Source organism: Bidens hawaiensis, unplaced genomic scaffold (genome assembly GCF_021521415.1).
Source record: "Bidens hawaiensis isolate Kalapana, Puna unplaced genomic scaffold, B.hawaiensis_p1.1 tig00018480_1, whole genome shotgun sequence".
Classification (NCBI taxonomy): Eukaryota; Viridiplantae; Streptophyta; class Magnoliopsida; order Asterales; family Asteraceae; genus Bidens; species Bidens hawaiensis.
In genome coordinates, this window is record NW_027492789.1 from 362,682 (window position 1) to 383,297 (window position 20,616).

The window sequence follows — 20,616 nt, forward strand, 5'->3', positions numbered from 1 at the left end:
ATCAACACTAGTACCTCAGTTGTACCTGTAATTCCTTGTAGCTTCATTATAGTTGGTGTTGAATGACCAAACAAAGCGTGAAGGCTGATCTCAGCAAACTCACATGAGGTATTTTGCTCATTTATTGTTGCTGTTTCCTCCCCTACATCAGCAATCTCTAATTGTTTGAATGTTCCCGATTTACAGCGATGCCCGGGACTGAATTTCTCCCCACACCGGTAACATTCCCCCCTTTGGTACAGGCTTTGCTTTTCCGGATCAGTGAACCGGTTTTCAGTGGGTTTTTGGGTGGAGATAGCCTGGCTGACGCTACTTGAAGCTGTTGATTTTGGTTCTGCAGTTGTTACGGTAGTGGAACCGCCATTCTTAACTGATGGAGAGTGGCTGAGTTTAGACTCAAATTCAAGAGCCAAACTTACTGCCTTAAAACCGATCTAGGTTTGTGTATGCGGAAATCAGACTTGAGTTCTTCCTTAATACCGTTGAGAAAAACCCCCAATAGGAAGTGATCGGGCCAATTTGAGACTCTGGCTGATCTCCGGGCGAATTCTTGCATGTATTCTTGAACCGTACCCGTTTGTTTTATGCTACACAGGTACTCATCCGGGTTCTAGAATTCATGTGGTCCAAAATGTTTTTGTAAGGCAGACACGAGTTCCTCCCAGTGGGTAATATCACGTTCTGCAGTCAGCCATGAGTACAGATCCAAGGCATCACCCACCAAATTCATCGCTGCCACGTCTACCATGTCATCTTCGGGGGTACGGTAGAAACGGAAATACTTCTCGGCCTTCAGGATCCACCCCCTTGGATCTCCTTCACTGAAAGAAGGAAAGTCCAATTTGTGGTATGGACGAAACTGCCTGCTGCAGTTCCAAGAAGTCTCGCCATCATCATGCTTGCCTGAACCACCGCGGGTAGACTTGTGATTGGAATTGGCTTTGAGGGCTGCGACATCTTTTTGTAGGGCATCCATGGTGTCCAATTTGTCCATAATAGCAGCCAATTGAGCGATGACTTGGTCTGAATTGGAGCCTCCTGTTTCTGAATTCTTTGTCTGCACCATCGCTTCGAAATTTTCCTGTCAATGGAACCAATGATAAGAACTAGAAACTTAGATGCTTGAATAAAACTGAAAACAAGTACATATAGTGCCCAATTTCGAGAATAGGTGATCTCCAATACAAGGTTAACAAACCCTAATTTTAATAATTAAAACATCGATCCCTAAATAAGAAAAGAAACCTGCTAATGATACTAATCTTAATCAAACAGTTACCATATTAACTGCTCCACTACTAGTTCATCCTAATTTTCTGGATTAACCTCCACTCCCTGATTTATTCTTTTCCCGCCTCCTAATTCCCCTTTATTCGGGTTTGTATCAGTCACACTTTTGACAATCACAAAATCAATCATCGTCTCTCTCTGGTTGGTTCAAAAAGTCAATCATACGAGTGTCGTTGTCCAACATCATCAACTTATTAAAAGGTCAAAGAATGATCAATGTCATTTCATAATTCATATACAGAGGTTTTCACATGCAACTAAAAACGGCGACGTTACCTCCAAGTTTGTTACTCGTTTAAATGGAGTCTTGCTCCTCTTTAACGAACTTAAACTTGAGGTTTGCAGCTCTCTTAGTTCCTTTTGCCACTTCTTTGTAACGAGTCAGTACATTAACACTGCCAAACATTGTAGTACTAAAGTTGAGGTTTGCAGCCCTCTTGTTCTTCCCTCCCATGCTTACTTCAGTAAAACTTGCAACACACTGGAACCCATCAACCCAATGCCACTCTCATAAAAACATTTTGTTTAAAATGGTTAGTTTTGAGATTTGGATACAGTTGCTGGTGTCTAGATTATCGTTAGTTTTTTTTTGTAAACCATTTTGTTATTAGTTCTTGTGATGGTCATCTATGGACAAGAGCGGACTCAACTTGACTCGTTTACTCCCTATACCAATAACCCCTCTGGCAAAATCCCTCTTCAACGTATGGCACCGGGCACAATGCATCATCTTAAAGATTTAGGATAAATGTTAAATTCAAACTTGTGTGTATAATTCAGAATCTAACAAATGAAGCTTGGAATAATATAAGAACATAATCTTAATTTCAAAAAACACATAAGTGCTCCATTGGATTTAACCCATTTGCCCCCAAACATTCTTCCATAAACCAATTATTCATCAAGTACCTGCATCACATCAATTTCACATATATTAATAACTACCAAAAAAAGGAGGGAATCATAAGTTCCAAGCATGATATAAAAGAATTGTAGAAGTTGAATGACAAATCGAAACATCTAAATCTTAATTTCAAGTTGGGACATGCAAACTAGACACCAAAACACAGACACTTTATATTTGCTTCCTATATCTATTTTAATAACAGACAAATCTTACTACTCTACTTACACCAATATATATCCTCCTTTGCCTAGGTTTGAACCTGGAACCTCTGCTCTAAAGTTAAAGCTTATATCGGCTCCTAAATTATTATAAAAATCTTATAAAGATAAAAAAAAAAGGAAAAATAATATGAGAACCCTACAATGTTGTATGTCTTGAGTGCCTTTTGTAGCTTGAAATTGCTGACATCACCCATCTTTCCCATTCAACCCTACCAATGAAAAAATAAATCCCAATCCCATTGCTTCTTATCAATCAAAACTAACCAGACACAAGTGTTGTAAAAATTGAAATTAATCAGTGGGTGACTAATTAATTTTTGCAAACCAGTGACATTAATCGGTCAAATCAGTCAAAATTCGGCCCAAGTTGGTCAAAAATCACACATTTTGTTATTAAAAATTTATCTTTTGAAAGGCAATCGAACCTTAGTTCTCTCATTAATTTGTTATAATTACGTTTAATTGTTTTATGTTTGAAGCATTTATGTGATCATTTATATGTTAGTTTTAAAAATTACATATGAACACTCCAATCCAACTAAACCCTGTAAACTGCTAGTCACAGTTGCTACCCAATCGCCCGATTAGCGAGTTCTAGAACACAAAACCCTAAACCCAAACACGCCACAAACCAATCAATTAAACAGTATACTACCTAAAACCCTAATTAGATCAAACAATATCACCATGAAAGTCAATAATTTATTCATAAACTTCGAGTGCAAAAGATGATAATCAGTGAATTTGGTAACTATCGGCTAGTCGCTGATCAGTGGGTTACTGATTCATTTTTTGCTAAACCGGTGACATTAATCGGTAGTCGGTCATAATTGGTAAAAAACACACTTTTTTAAAATTATTTTAAAAGGCGATGGGGCTTTGGTTCACTCATTGACTTGTTTTGTTTACGTTTAATTGTATATGTTTGAAGTATATTTATGTGAGCATTTACAATTTTGAAAAATTTGAATCCAATCATTAACCGCTAGTCGCTACCCCAATCGTCCGACTTTCATTAACCCTACAGTACCCAAACAAACACCTCACAAATCACCAATTTAAGAGCAACACACCTAAAGCCCTAATTACATCAAACAAAATGAATAATTTTGATTGAGTGCAAAATAATCGTAAAAGGCTCACTATTAGCGATCCTGACAAGAGCGGCAGAAGGTACCGTTCGACAGCTCGCAAAACGCACGGACGTTGACGGTAAGGTGTGACGTCAGCCGAGCTCCGGCAATCGGAATCAGAGATTGCGCGCATCCTAATTCTCCCAACATCCTAATAATAATAATATTCAATGGAGAAATGTTTAATAATAATAATATTTTAATTTAAAACCCAAAATGAGTACCTAGGGTATGCGAGGTGGCGGGATGAGAAACGGGTAGCGGAAACCGGCGGCGGACGGAGGCGGGGGGTGGATCGGAAAGATGAAGGTCTTGCGGCGGTCATCAGGGCCCTGGAGATCGAACCACGCCATGCCATTTTTCACAGATACTAGTTTACTTACTTGTGTGCAATGGTCACCAGGGTTTTTAGCTTTCAAGACTATACAGAGGGTTCCACTCCCACTTCACTTTGGAAAAAATTAATATAGAGCCTAGGGGTGCCAATTGCAATTACCTTAATAATAAACAAACATATTAGAATTTTATATATTTATTCCTAGTTTGAGGTCCGTGTATTACACGGGTAATTGATTAAAATTTTAAGTTTTAACCATTAAGTGAAATACAATCAACAAATTAATCATATATCGTTAATACAATTACAATTTACATTAAAATTACAGAAATTCTATAACTAAGATTACACAAATATGTTACAAATAAGTAAAAAAAAAACCATTTTACACTACATTTGTGATTGTATTTGTAGTTATACATTGTTTATCAAAAAATCAAATCTTTAGTTCATGTATGCCTTTAACACTTAATATGGTAACATATAGGCATGTTTATAACACTTTATATAGTCACGTATAGTTGTCTGTGTGACAAAAAAAGTTCTCAAAGTGTATACCAACTTTAGATAAATAATAATATATTCATGAACCTAATAAAAAATATTTATACACATAAAATATCATAACTTTTAATCAATTAATATGATGCCATTTAAGAACATCAGCCCGTAACCTGAAACCCAACCCAAGAAAACCCGTACCCAAACCCAAACTAACCTGACTCGAGAAACTTGAACCCAAGAAAATACTAACTCGAAGCTGAATCGAAGTAATTCGGGTTGGTTCTTGGGTCAGAATTTTAGGTTTCAGATTAACCCGAATAAACTTTTAGTTTTAAAATCATATATATTTTTAAGTATTAAAGGTTAAGCCTTAGCGGTTGGCGTTATCAGGATTTAATCCAAGTCGATTGTTCTCATACACAGATTATGAATCGATTGTTTATGGTTTATTATTTTCAATATAAACCATAATAAACACTTTAATTATGTACTAACCAACATGTAACACTAACATAACCTCAATTCATTGTATATGTATAAAAATAAAATTAATAAGTTAATATAATATTGGAATTATATATATATAACTGATGGAAATGATATTCTAGGTTTCAATGTCCTAAATGATTTTTGAAAAACGAAAATAAGAGAATGAGATTGAAACAAATTTTTGGTTTAAAATATCAAATGCTTTTAATTAAGTAATTTATCTTATAAGGGATAAAAATTAAATATATTTAAATTTATAAAAAAATATGATTCAAGTCATAAAACGTATGTTTCTGAAGCATTTTGGTCTGAGTTATGGAAGAAAATATTGAAGACTAAATATTGATCTTCTTACTGCTAAATCTCTTTATACTACACAAAAAAAGTCATATAAATAGATGATATATAGTTAATATAGTAAATCGTTATACATATGGATTATAATTATAATATTCAACTTCAATGATTTAATGCTAAATATCAAGATATATATAATATGTATTCTCCATGTTTGTAATATTTATACAAAATGTTAGTAGAAAATAAAGAAAATATATATTTCCAGAGTTCAAATGCATATGAGAAAATTTTAAATCCAAATTTGAAATCAATTTTATATAAAATTATGCACTGCTGTTCGAATCCCAACTTAAAAACAGTTTGTAGTTTACATACAAATCCAAATTTTTCAACAATAATGCACCTTTATTTTTTTATTTGCAATTACATGTGGCTTTCAAATTTTACTTTAAAAGGCATGCAACTTCAATTTTGATATTTCCTTATTTTACCATTAATGTTAATAAATGAACAATTAGTATTTACATTTAGGGGGTGTTTGGGATTGCTTATTTTCACCAACTTATAACTTATTAACATTTATAAAAATAATAAGGTGTTTTGGATTGCTTATATTGTGAGAGAAAAAGTTTCATAAGTTACAATGTTGTAACTTATTAACTTAATGGAAAATTATAAGGAGGTAATAGAAGGAATCCCAAGCACCCCCTTAATAAAAATAAACTTGAATTCACATATTGAAATTATTTAAAAGATAAGGACCATATATTGAAATTGGTTGAAAAAAATGTAAGGAAGACAATGAGATTGACAAGTGGCAAAAATAATAGTCTTTTATTAGAATAGATAGATTTTCTTAACCCATCTTAAGATAGATTTTAAAGCATCATATTTAACGTAATTTCCACCCACGGTTTATGGAAAACAGAATTTTAACGTTGTTAGTCACCGGTTGACTTTGCTTGGAAAGCATGAGGTTGGTCGACCCTGTTTGGAAACACCACCATTGGATCCAGGTTCTTTTTCTCCACAAATTCAGAGATAGTGGAGTCGGTTTTTAGCCATTGGAATACGGTCACACTTTTCTACTCATTCTCTTCACGTTCTAAAAAAAATTCTTTATATTTCTCCAAAAACTTCATTATTCAGTTTCTTTAAGCGAACAATCACTCAATATATGATTTTAGTATGTTTTATTCAATCAAAACACCTAATAAAACCCCAAAATATTACTGAAAACATAAGCTACCATCTCTTATTCACGAAATTCCTCTCATCTATTGCTGATTTCTTCAAGTTCTTTCAAGCTTTGTGGACTTTCGAGTTTCAAGACTATTTGACCACATAATTCTCTTTGTTCCATTCATTTCCTGGGTAAGTTGTTTTATGTGAAATCATAGGTTTTTATTTCATAATAAAAACACTCAATCAATTTCAGTATTGAGGACGTATTGGTGGTCAATTTGGACCCGACCCGTTTTAGGGAATAATAGTCAACATATTTGACTATTCGATTTATCTATCTTCTGGTAAAAAAATAGCTTTCAGGACAGAAAACTTTTTTGTTCACCGTGAAAATTTGAGTGAATTGGTCAGAACCCGACTCCCAACTCGAAGTTGGGATTCTGAACAATATCAGCTTGTTTAAATCTTAAAAATCTCATAACTTGAGTTCTGGATATCCATTTAATCTAATTTTAATTGAAAGATTCTCAGTTTTAATTATATTTTAGTGTCTCTAAGTTTTAGGTTCATTTGTGTCGGCTCATTTAGCACGTTAAAGTTCAAGCTTCGGTTTCTATTCTTGTTATTATTTAAACTCTCCTAAATAATAAGGTGAGTAATCACTCCCCAATTTAACTCTTTTGAATCTTTTGGAAACTTTATGCGTACCTACGCTGTATTCATTTATTTCATTTAAACTAGCAAATCATGACTTCTTTTGTTAAACAATCAAATGCTAATTGTTTACTTACTTACTTTTTTATTTTATCGCATTTGGAGAGGTCCATCATAAGTCTGGAATTACAGTATGATCATACGCAATCTTAGTAGCCAAAGCCCAATTCGCTAGGAAATGTTCAACTGACACCCTTACTTGTATTTATTTCGTATTAGTAGCCAAAAACCGATTTGCTAGACAATGGTCAAACGACATCAATTATTTGCTCATCGTTTAATCATTGATATTGACGGGCGGTCCATTGGACAACCCTTAATAGATATAAGACCTTTAATAATCATACATATAATTGGTTTATTATGTTGAAATGGATGACTACGTTTATATGATTGTTTCAGGTACAAGAGATGTAAAGAAGTGAATTGATGCGTTGGAAGGAAGCTAGTTGAAACGAGGAAGTCGAACAATAAAATAGGGCGAAAGAACAAGAAAACAAGGAGGCTAAAGTGGAAGCCACCGTAGCTTACGGTACCCACCGTAAGCTACGGTGGGGACTGGGTACAATATGCTGCCGTAAGGCAGTTTTTAACCGCTGTGGGTTTCTTGGAAGCCACCGTAAGTTACGGTGGCCACCGTAACTTACGGTGGGCCTGACGCTGAAAAGTGTAACAACCATTTAAACTATTTTTTGAGACAACTTTTGGGTATCCTATCACTATATTTCAATTGAGAACGACCTAGGGGCGATTATCAGGTGCCATAGATCAATTGTGAGTTGTGTAATCATTGGAGACTTGTTTTTGATTTGTATGCATACTATAATCGAAGGGATGATGAACCAAATCATGCTTGGCTAACTCTCTTTGTGTTTTCCCTTGGATTGTAAGGTTTTATCTTGAATATTGATTGAATGTTTATGCTAATTCTGAGATAATAGTTTGATTTTATTGATTTAATTATTATGGTGTTTATGAATTGATTGATAGATTGTTAGTTTGTTGAGTTAATGTTCTAAACCGTCAGTTCTTGGTGCTTTAAGCAATCGAGATTAATCGAGAGGGATTCGGAGTTGGATAAACTAATGGATATTTGAGTGAGTACCTTGCGTTTATAATCCAAGTACTTAGTCTTCAATTATCACAATCGTTTTGCATTAGCATGAACTATGTCTTTATAGTTCATCTCAGATTAAACATTTACTCTAACATTCAAAGAAACCTGAAACCGAGGGAAGGCATATTTTCTTATCTTGTTTTAAAACTCGTTAATTGTTTTTAGTTCTTTTTGCTAATTAAACCAAACAACCAAATCTTTGAATTTATTTTCTGCACTTAGTTTAATATAGTTAAATTACAAAGCTACCTAGTCACACATTTTCCACAAACACCCTGTGTTCAATACCACCTTACTGCTATCTAATTAGTGTAATTGGTTTTTATTTGAGTGAGTCTACGACCTCACGACAAACTTTTCCACTGTTGTCGAGGAGTAGTGCGCAATGTGTGTTAACTTTTGTAATTTTTGTTTGTTATTTTCGGGTTTATGCCGGTTGTGTTAGTGTGCATGTACTTACATGTGTATACATACTAGAGGCTCTAACAGGCTATCAACACTAGTTTTTGATACCGAGATTGAACGAACGTGTTTTGGATAAAAATCTTCTAAGGATAATGTATCCAAATTCGTTTAGTGAGGATTAGTGCTATGATGATGAAAACAAGTATGTACCGATTGCAAACACAAACACACGGATTTGTTACAGGGAAAAGCCCTTGATCTGGTTCGGATCGCCGGCACAAAAACTCCGGGTGATGACAAATCGTTTATCACCACTTTATTAATATAAAAAATGAGGATACAAGGTTTGGAGAATATGATCAGTGTTACAACGAAAGCTATGTGTGTGTGTGTATGCTGCTGAATTCGTAGTGAGCAAAGTGTGTTGTTGTGTTGGGTGTGTTTTCCTAGCTGATCATAGCCTCTATTTATACATAAAAAATAATAACTCAATGGAGTTATGAATAATAAAGACTATTAACTAATAATCCCTAAAAATCCGCCATTGCCTTCAATATAATCGTAACTGCCACTTTGACCACGTGCTCCATCACTCAGGCTGCGAAATAGGGGGTAGACCAGGTCTTGGAGCCGTTACACTTGATAAATATCAGCCTTCATATAAGAAACAACCGTTAATAGCACCAAATACTGAGGATTCATGATCCTGACATAACTCTGGAACTCTTCAGAAGGATAATTGATCCAGACACGTCAATATCTTCTTGACTGCAAGTTAGTGGATAGACTGAGTCTTCTAACCGTTATACCTGCTAAATATAAGACTACACATGAGAACAACCATTAATTAGTAATAAGTAATGAGGATGTGATACGATCTGGAATACATGCTAAGGATAACTGATCCAGACATATGTCAGGATAACGTATCCACAGTGTCAAATTTTCGTGCACTAACAATTGCCCCAAAAATGGCGGTTGTGATAAGATCAAAGCTGTCATTTTGCCTTTGAATTCAAACTTCCTACAAAAACATATGAGATTTGACAAGTTGGATATAATTGTTATATTTCAATAGAGTTTCCTTGGGAACTTCCCTTCCGGCTGTATATCCTTCTCCCTGCAAATCATGAACAACTAGTAACACCTGTTTAATCCGGGTGGATGATACATTTTTTGAATGGTGAAATCCGGGTTAAGATTTTTGGTAATTGCAAGTAAGTTTAATAAATAGTATCTTTTAACTATCTGTTGATTGTCTGTTATTTTGAAAGTTTGTATGATATAACTTTAGACTTGTTGAAAGTTTTGAGAAATATTCTTTAGTAAAAAGTTTTTAGGATAAAATATCCTTACAAAAATAAGCCAAGATCTTAAATCCTTATAAAAATAGATTAAGAATAATGAGTCCTTATATCTATAAAGATATAAACTGAAATCAAATAAGTGTAAACCAATAAACAGAAATCATACTGTAAGGTCTGGTTAGACCTAAGTAACCATAAGTATTGATCCTTTTGCAATCCTTATAAAACAGAATTAAAGGATTTTGAATCCATAAGTATTGATCCTTCGGTGATCCTCAGAATCTAATTTATGATACCTGATGCAAATAACTTACGATATTATCTGGGATTAAACCCAATAAACCGGGGACAAGCCCGTGCAACTGGGGACAAGCCCGTGTACTGGGGACAAGCCCGAAAACTGGGGACAATCCCAAACTGGGGACTGGCCCAAGGATACGGATGTCAACTGGGGACTCGCCCAAACCGGGATTTAGCCCAAACGTGAGATAACGTGAAAACGTTATAAACCTTAGCTAACATGAAGATGTTAGAAACCTTTATCTTGAGATAACGTGAAAACGTTATAAACCGGTGGTACGGTACATCTACCATAAATCGTAGGATCCTCCATATAGCCGAAGACAACGAAATTGTCAGCCACTAAGCGTGTACTGGTCCCGCTGCCCCGGACTATACGTTGGATAGCGTGCGCTCCAGGCGAGAGTGTAGAAACTCTAATTTATAAAAAGGTGAAAACCTTTAAACCTTGGAGGGTATGACCATCGGGGGTCATACCCAATCGTGGGCTTGGCCAAGGAAAATAGCGATGTACCTTAAGCGTGAGGGAGAGGTGGCCATCCTCTTATATATTGAACCTCTTATTGAAACCTGCATTGTTACTTAAAAACTTGGAAAAGACAAACGTTAAAAATATATTATCCTTAAATTAATAAGAATCTGAAAAGGATAAGTGGTCAGATAGATGTTACCGATTTTAGGATCCTAGATCATCTAAGGATACTCAATCCTCTTAGGATACTTGATCCTGATCAGAAAAAGTACTTCTTGAGGTGGATAGCATTCCATGCTCTTGGTAACCTGTTGCCTTCCATAGTGAGCAAATGATATGCCCCCTTTCCTGCCTCCGACTCGATCTGATAAGGACCTTCCCATTTGGGTGCTAACTTCCCATCAGCCGGATTGGTTGTATTTTGGAAGGCTTTCCTCAAAACTAAATCTCCTTCTTGAAATCTTCTGATCCTTATATATTTGTTGTATGCCCCGGTTACCCTTTGTTGATAAGCTGCCATTCTGATCTTTACCAGGTCTCTAAGTTCTTCAACAGTATCCAAGTCTTCAAGAAGGATTTCTTCATTGACCTCAGGATCACGGATGCTCGTTCTGACTGTAGGAACCACCATTTCTGTAGGGATAACTGCTTCTGATCCAAACACCAATGAGAAGGGTGTTTGGCCTGTTGCATTCTTGGGTGTTGTCCTGTCGGCCCAAAGAACATATGGTAGTTCCTCGGCCCACTTTCCCTTCTTGGATCCTAGCTTCTTCTTTAAATTATTGATGATGATTTTATTGCTAGACTCCGCTTCACCTTTAGCTTGAGGATGCACTAGTGTTGAAGTAATCATTTTTATGCCCCAGCTGTCACAAAAGTTAGTTGTTTTTTTCCCAATAAATTGAGAACCATTATCACATAAAATCTCAGAAGGAATACCGAATCTAGTTATAATATTCCTTTTAATAAAAGATGTAACTTCCCTTTCTCAGACTTGTACGAATGCTTCTGCCTCAATCCATTTAGAGAAGTAGTCTGTCATGGCGAGCATAAAGACCTCTCCACCTGGTGCCTTTGGCAGCTTCCCAACAATGTCCATTCCCCATTTCATGAAAGGCCATGAACAGGATATAGGATACATTGGTTCTGCTGGTTGATGAAGGATATTTGCATGCCTTTGGCAGGCATCACACTTCTTCGAATACTCTACTGCTACCTTCTTCATTGTCGGCTAGAAGTACCCAGTTCTAAGTATCCTAGATGATGCTCTCACAACTAAGCTTTAAATTTATTAAACAAGACTCCTAAAGAAACCACACAAAACCGGCAAGTGTACCGATCACTAATAGTATAGCACTATGGAAGTCCGAGTATCGAACACAAGGACACTTGAAAACGTTAATGATACTTAACCCTAACCAAGACTCACCTAAGAATATTTAAATGATTTTTAATAATTAACTACTTAACCTAACTTACTTTAACTAAATTAGTTCGCTAGACTTAACTTAACTTAACTAAACACTTAACAAAACTTGGAAACTTAACTGCAATCAGAGAAAACGTCTACCTAGGTAAGAATCATACTGAAGGTATAATAAGGTAATGGATTGAAGACTCTCATGACACCGGTTCTAAAGGATGACACAACTAAGGTTCGCTCAAGAAGGTCAGATCACCTCTCGGTCTCACTAACAAACTTTAACTTATCTTAGTTGATTTTAAGAACAAACTGGGAAAACAAATTATTAACGTGTTCTAATGCCGACTCACCTCTCGGTCTCACCGACATACTAGCCTAATGGAAACGAATACTACGCAACCAAGGATAGAGGAACAATTCAACTTAACTTAAACTAGACCAACTAATCGCTCAAACACCCAAACCCGACAAGAACAAAACCCGCTCTCGCGCGATCTTAATTCTAACAAGTAAAAGTAATGAGACGAGTTTACTTCTTATCACCTCTCGGTCTCTAAGAAGGTGTTTCACAACTGATTTTATCTAATTAATTTACCCACTTATCCCTACGGTTGATCACCCCGCAAACAATCTCTAGACACAAAGTAAAGAGTTCAAACAAGCTAAAATCAATCAAAACCTATTCAATTAATCAAAGCAAGAGGTATATGATTATAACTAATAAATTCACAGCCACTATACACAACCTAATTCAATGTTAAACCAAACTTTTCATTAACAATTCAAGCCATGATGATCAACAATCCATAAAACTCATTAAAACCTAACAATATTCATCTAACCTAGGTAGAACTAATAAGTTTAGCCAATCATAATCAATGAAAAATAGATGAAATAGATAAAAATGATAAACATGTTCATATAAATCTGATTACAAAAGGTTTGAATGCTTAAAAACCAAAAACGAACTCACAAATGTTAAAATAGTCAAAACCGACAACCGAAGGATAAAAGGTGTAACCGTAAGCCTGTCCTCCTTGGTTTCTCCTCTAGAGCAGGTGTGGGATGGCTGGAAACTTGAATAAAATCGTTCATAGGCTTTTAGGGTTTATATATATGTTTAATCACCTCCTTCCTAATATAAAATAGGTTAAAACAAGCCCACTAGGCCCACTAGAAGACAAAATAGACGTGGTAGCTGATTCTTGAACATTCTTGGCAGCCTTGGGATATGTTGGAATCTACCACATGCTTCTTGAATGGTATGACCTGGTCGCGTAGCTCGAACATGACATTTTCTGACGTTTTTCCGACTTTTAGCTCGTTTATCTTCGTTTTTGCGTACCGGCTTCATCCGAGCTCCGTTTTAGCTGATTCTTTTTCCATTTGACTCGTTTTCTCGCTCTCTTTAACATGGAACCTATCACATACACAAACATGTAATTTCATGCAAGAAAAATTTATATTCGTTAACGTTTTACGCATAAAACAACCCAAAAACGGGATAAAAACGCTATGTGTTTTGCAACACATCACTAGAGAATAATGCTCTCCCTCCCGTGTGGTTGTCGCAATCTCCTTCGTGAAAGTCTTCGAGTACTTCTTGAATTTCATGATTCTCGATGCACCTCAAGTATGGACCTACAAGAGATTTCTTGTTATAGCATATCATCTTATAAAATATATTGTGATACCTTGAGTTTGAAGGATTTCAGATTCTCCGTAGCTGGGATTTCTCCAGTTTGGATGTACTTTTTGATTGGAAGGATCCATGATCCTTGATTGTCTGAGGATAATGGATCCCAAAGTACAATCTGCTTATCACTTGTTATTTCCCCAACTTCTTGCTCTCCTATTGCTGGCGAGAGTATGTGAATAATTGGGATCTTCCTATCTTCTGGGATTTTTAGAGATGAGGCTAAATTTGCTAAGGCGTCTGCCCCAACATTTTCCTCTCTTGGTACCTATACTATACTAAAAATTTCGAAGGATTTTGCTAATTCCTTCACAATTTCTAAATATTTGATCAAACTTTCACCTTTCACGGTATAAGAACCGTTAAACTGGTTAGTAATAAGTAAAGAATCCATATAAACTTGAAGATACCTGATCCTCATACTTTTGGCTAAAAGTAAACCTACTATGAGTGTTTCGTATTCTGCATCATTGTTGGTAGCTTGAAATGCACATGCAATGGACTGGGTTATTATGTCCCCCTGTGGCGATTTTAGTATTATGCCCAATCCCGTTCCTCTTACGTTGAATGCTTCATCTGTGAAGAGGATCCAAGGATCCTTAGTTACATCTAGTTTCTGAACCTCTAGGTCGGCTTCTTTCTTCATGTCACTGCTGAAATCAGCCACAAAGTCTGCGAGTGCCTGTGATTTGATAGCTGTCCTAGGCCCATATTGAATGTCGTATGCACTCAGTTTTACAGCCCACTTAGCCATTCTGCCTGAAAATTCTGGCTTTCTAGGAACATTCTTAACAGGATAATTAGTTTTCAAAATAATAGTATGGGTCTCAAAATAATGTCTTAATTTAGTAGAAGCCATAATTAAAGCAAGAATTAATTTTTCAAGGTGAGAGTATCTGGCTTCTGCATCTAACAGACTCTTACTTACATAATATACAGGGTGTTGTTCACCTTTATGATCCTTGACGAGAACAACACTCACTGCATTACCTGAAACTGCTAGGTATAAATACAAGGATTCTCCATCCACAGGCTTCATCAAGGATGGAGCTGTGGATAAATAATCCTTCAAGGATTTGAGTGCAGCCTCATGCTTTTCTGTCCATTCAAACTTCTTATTCTTTCTAAAAATATCGTAGAAGTCTTTGCATTTCTCGGAGGATCTTGAGATGAATCGGTTGAGAGCAGCTATTCTTCCCGTTAGTCTTTGGACATCCTTGGCGTTTGCAGGCGACTTAAGGTTGATGATGGCTTCAATCTGTTTTGGGCTTGCTTCAATTCCTCTTTTAGTCACCATATACCCCAGAAACTTTCCAGCCTTAACACCAAAGTGGCATTTTGACAGATTAAGTTTCATGTTATATTGGTCAAGGATATTGAAAGCTTCTTCAAGATCTCTAAGGTGATCCTCATCCTTCTTTGATTTCACCACCATGTCGTCTATGTAAACTTCCATGGTTTTTCCTAGCTGATCCTTGAACATCATGTTGACCATTCTTTGGTATGTTGCCCCTGCATTCCTTAGTCCAAATGGCATAGCAATATAACAATATATGCCAGTATGACTCATGAATGCAGTATCCTCCTGATCAGATGGTTCCATCTGAATTTGTTGAAATCCAGAGGAAGCATCCATGAAGGTAAGCATTTCATGTCCTGTCGTTGCATCCACCATGGAGTCTACATGTGGTAACGGGAAAGGATCCTTGGGACATGACTTGTTTTAATCTGTAAAATCAACGCATACCCTCCACTTTCCATTATTTTTTGAAACTACAACCACATTAGCCAACCATCGAGGATACTGAACCTCTCTAATCATACTGGCCTTAAGAAGTTTTTCAACCTCTTCTTGTATGATCTTTTTCCTCTCATGAGCGAATTTCCTTCGCTTCTGATGGACGGATTTAATAGATAGATCAAGACCGAGTTTATGAGTAATTACCTCCTTTGAAATACCTGTCATATCTGAATGTTTGAAGGCGAAGGTAGATTTTCTTCGTGCTAAGAAGGATACCAAATCCTCCTCGATCTTATTGGGGATACTGGATCCTAGGAACACCTTTATATCTGGATCCTCGGGGTCCATGGATACTTCCTTTAATTCTTTCTCCCGGGCTTCCAGCACGACCCTAGGATGTTGCTGTGGTTGCTATGCTATAGTCTGCTTGGCTGTTGGCTTCATTGATGAGGAATAATAATTCCTGGCCTCTGCTTGATCACCAACTTTCTTCACAACTCCCCATGGGGTAGGTATTTTGATGCATTGGTGGTAAGTTGAGGCCACCGCCTTCATTCCGTGCAGCCAGGGCCTACCTAAAATGACATTACAACAAGAAAGGTTATCAATAACGCTAATTTTTTATATGAATTTAACCCTTCTATATAAATTGGCTGGTTGATATCCCCCAATTTCTTCTTAGTTTTTTCACTGAATCCGACTAGCACTGATGTTCTTGGGACGATCTCGGAATCTGGAATGTTCATTTTCTTGAGGACATCGTGCTGGATAATGTTGACTGAGCTTCCACCGTCCACTAGGATCCAGCAAACATAGTGGTTAGCGATAAATAAAGTAATAATTAAACCGTCATGGTGAGGATCCTGGATGTTCAGTTTATCTTCTTTATCGAAGAAGATCCTTTTATCTGTTGTTAAAGTGGTGGATACTATTGGTCGGTCTCCGTTATCCAACTTGATCTCTTTGGCGAGCCTTTTTGCTGTGGAAAAGGATGTTCCACATATGTCGGATCCTCCAGAGATGAAATTGACCATTTGTATATTAAGTTCATCCTGGTGAGGATCCTGGATGCTCGAATCAAAGAATATCCTTTCATCAGTTTCTCGAGTAGTGAGGATGAGTGGCCTTCTTTCATCGTCTAGCTTGAACTCTTCTTCAGGACAAGAAGTTTGAAGTATGTCATAATCTCTGCAGACGAAGTTGATTACATGAGCGTCTGGTAGTGGTGGCATTGCTTTTTGTGGAAGATCTTCAGGATCCTGGATCTTGGATTTCTTCCTTCCCAAAAGCTCTTTGAAGTGGCCCTTGCTCAGGAGGTATCCGATCTCCCTCCTTAAGCCAATGCACTAATCCGTCGTGTGGCCAAAATCTTCGTGGAAAGCGCACCACTTAGACTTGTCTTTGAAGGTGGTTGACTTCTTGTTCTTTTGTGGCCACCTTGCTTTCTCCCCTAGATCCTTCATGGCACAAATTAAACCATGGGTATCTATGGAGAAACAGTACTCTGAAAGGCTGGGGTAATCCTCATCACCATCCCCATCTTCAACAGCTCTGACGTTTTGGTTGTTGAATTTGGAGTAGGGCTTCGAGTTGTTGTCCTTAAATGAGAATCCTTGCTTCTTGTCAGAGGATTCTTGTTTTGTTTGACTCCACAGACAATCCTAGATACACCTGTCATCTTCCAAACGTATGAATCTGAGTGCCCTGTTTCTAACTTCATCTAGGTTCCTACACGGAGTCATCACAAGATCATTATAAAAGGGGGAGCGCTTCTGAAGTCCCATCTTGAATGCTTCAAAAGCGGTAGCCATGTCAAGATTAGGGATTTCTAGAGCTTCCCTGCCGAACCTCATAACAAAATCCCTTAGGGATTCATCACTAGGTTGGATAACTCGGTATAAATCACTAGTTAACTTCTCAAATTTCCTACTACATGAAAATTGGCTGTTGAACAAGTTAACTAAATGTGAAAAAGAAGTAACTGAGAAGGGAGGAAGACTTAGCAGCCATTTTAATGTTGATCCTGTGAGTGTGGATCCGAAGCCTTTGCACAAGCAGGCTTCCTTGAGTCTCTCCGGGATAGGGTTGATTTCCATCTTCTCTCTGTATTGTGCCACATGTTCTTCAGGATCAGTGGTTCCGTCGTAAGTCTTCATGTTGGGGGGTTTGGAATCGCTTCGGGATTACAGCATCACAGATAGGTGGAGCAAATCTGGATAACTTGTGACTTCCCTCAGGTATCTCAGGAATAGGCCGTATCACCCCGGGAACACTAGATATCATATCCTTGAGCTTTTGTAGCTCCTTGTCCATAGCTTGGTTAATACATGCATCCTGCACGGGACCATGGTTAGCGTTAAAGGATATAGGATCATACGAGTTACCTCTTTGTTGGGTGAAGGTAGGCATCCCGGATGAGTAGTTGGGATAAGAGGAGTCTGCAATAGGAGTTGGTCCTCCAGAAGCTATGGTTTGCATGGGGTAATTATCTCCTTCATGAACTTCGGAGGATCGTTGATATGAACTCCGAAGGATCCTTGATTCTGAAAGAAGGATCCTTGAGGTTGTGAATTACAGGATCCCTGGTGATATAACCCAGAAGATCCTGGTTGAAGGATGGATGATCCTTGTGGGAAATTTGAGGATCCTTGAGCTAGTTGACCCATGGACCCCGGTTGAAGGATAGATGATCCTTTCTGGAAGTATGAGGATCCTTGAGTTTGTTGACCCATGGACCCTTGTTGAAGGATAGATGATCCTTGAGTAAACTGAGCCATGGATCCCCGACTAGTGAAATCCAGCATCCTGGGTATCAGGGGAGTGTGATCCTTCGCTGGCCTCTTATTCTTCCTGAGATCTTCTATCTCACGAAGGATCCTCTGATTGGTCTTGTTCTGCTGCTCCATATATGCTTTAACCTGCGAAAACATATATGAAACATCATTGTTAGTACTAACCACCGTGGTGGCAGCAGTGGTTCTCGAGCTCTGGAAGACTGGTAGCTGTGTCTTGCTTCCAGCAGCAGCCGGCCGTGGTGGTCCCGTTATTGGCGGAGGCATCGGCGGCAAAGTCCTTTATGAGAGAGGAACCGTAGACGGCATGGTTGATGAAGCAGAGGTTGATTGAGAGGCCATTGATATTGATATGGGTATGAAAAGGTTGAAAACGATAGGAATAATATGGATTATAGCACCAATTGCCCCACGGTGGGCGCCAAATTGTTTTGGATAAAAATCTTCTAAGGATAATGTATCCAAATTTGTTTAGTGAGGATTAGTGCTATGAAGATGAAAACAAGTATGTATCGATTGCAAACACAAACACACGGATTTGTTACGGGGAAAAGCCCTTGATCTGGTTCGGATCGCCGGCACAAAAACCCCGGGTGATGACAAATCGTCTATCACCACTTTATTAATATAAAAAATAAGGATACAAGGTTTGGATAATATGATCAGTGTTACAACGAAAGCTATGTGTGTGTGTATGCTGCTAAATTCGTAGTGAGCAGAGTGTGTTGTTGTGTTGGGTGTGTTTTCCTAGCTGATCATAGCGTCTATTTATACATAAAAGATAATAACTCGATGGAGTTATGAATAATAAAGACTATTAACTAATAATCCCTAAAAATCTTCCATTGCCTTCAATATAATCGTAACTGCCACTTTGACCACGTGCTCCATCACTAAGGCTGCGAAATAGGGGGTAGACCAGGTCTTGGAGCCGTTACACTTGATAAATATCAGCCTTCATATAAGAAACAACCGTTAATAGCACCAAATACCGAGGAAGGATAATTGATCCAGACACGTCAATATCTTCTTGACTGCAAGTTAGTGGATAGACTGAGTCTTCTAACCGTTATACCTGCTAAATATAAGACTACACATGAGAACAACCGTTAATTAGTAATAAGTACTGAGGATCCTTGATCCTGATACGATCTGGAATACATGCTAAGGATAACTGATCCAGACATATGTCAGGATAACGTATCCACAGTGTCAAATTTTCGTGCACTAACAGAACGCTTGGATGAAACCGAGTCTTACTTCGGGAGAACAAACTTCTTGGTTTTCCGACTGCATCGAACAACACTATGAATTCACCAAATCTCGCTACGAGTCAATCATTTCCAACCACACCTTCACCAATTTCTACTACCATACCTACTTCATTAAGTGAAGTGAAATCAACCAACACAATTGTGCACACAAATACTCAATTCACTTACCAAACATCATCAACATTGCCACATATTTCCAATCTCTTTCCTAATTTCGGTCCATCATCATCTCAACAATACCAACCACCTCCATACCAACCAGAACCACCTATAGTTCATACCAATCCGATTTTTCAACAACCACAATCAAGTTTCCAATATCAACCTCCTCCTTTTATGCAATCTTCGAGAACACAAGGTGATGGTCATGGTGATGGGTTTGAAAGGGTGTTCTAGGGTTATGAAGAGGAAGGTTATTACACGGGAGGTGATGAAAATCAAAGGCCAAATCAAGGGAATTTTGTATATGCTCAAAGGCAACAACCGGAACCGGTTATTCAACGACAAGATCAACAACCACCGGCTATATAACAACAACAAGTTCGACAACAAGTTCAACAACAAATTCCTCTACAAGGGCAATAACAAGAGAAACAATTTCAACAAATGCCCCCACCATCACTTCAACAATTTGCACCTCAAAGGCCCATGCAAAGGCAAATGGGCCAACCAAGAGTACCACTAGGGGTACCAAGAAGACTTAATAGAGAAATGGTGAGGGAATTGAAGCTCATTTTCGACCGATCATCACTAATAACCCGTCTCCGGCGGTTATTTCTCAAAATCAACAAGGAAGAGCATTTGAGGTTAGAACCAATTCATTCCAAAGTCTACCGAAGTATAAGGGTTTAGCAACAGAAGAACCTTATTTTCATTTGGAGGCATATGAATCCATTTCCAACACAATTGGGGGTCATGGTTTCTCATATGATGATGTTAAGTTGGTCTGTTTTCAATTTTCTTTGGAAGATAAGGCAAAAAGATGGTTTTATACATTGCCTTCCACGCC

At 37.5% G+C, this 20,616-nt stretch overlaps 1 protein-coding gene across 2 annotated transcripts; it reads right to left on the reverse strand.

Annotated features, from left to right (window-relative positions):
* Nucleotides 1–2,096: 2,096 nt before the first annotated feature.
* LOC143556123 (uncharacterized) lies at nt 2,097–3,954 on the reverse strand. 2 transcript variants are annotated; one of them, XR_013139323.1, is made up of 3 exons: nt 3,596–3,705; nt 2,559–2,627; nt 2,097–2,199 (listed from the first exon to the last, which is right to left on the reverse strand). XR_013139323.1 is itself a non-coding variant. In XM_077045539.1 (3 exons), the coding sequence occupies exons 1-2, from the start codon at nt 3,907–3,909 to the stop codon at nt 3,564–3,566; spliced, it is 273 nt and encodes a 90-aa protein (XP_076901654.1). In that variant the 5' UTR covers nt 3,910–3,954; the 3' UTR covers nt 2,097–2,199; nt 3,562–3,563. The 2 variants fall into 2 exon arrangements, 1 of the variants encoding a protein (XP_076901654.1); XM_077045539.1 differs by lacking the exon at nt 2,559–2,627 and adding an exon at nt 3,776–3,954 and having other exon boundaries at nt 3,562–3,702.
* Nucleotides 3,955–20,616: the final 16,662 nt, after the last annotated feature.

Bases quoted from the DNA above. Each gene is read 5' to 3' on its own strand.
- LOC143556123 (XM_077045539.1), bottom strand. From the start codon at position 3,909: ATGGCATGGCGTGGTTCGATCTCCAGGGCCCTGATGACCGCCGCAAGA. The intron at 3,703-3,775 runs GTACTCATTTTG...TATTATTATTAG, and splicing joins CGCCACCTCGCATACCCTAG to GATGTTGGGAGAATTAGGAT.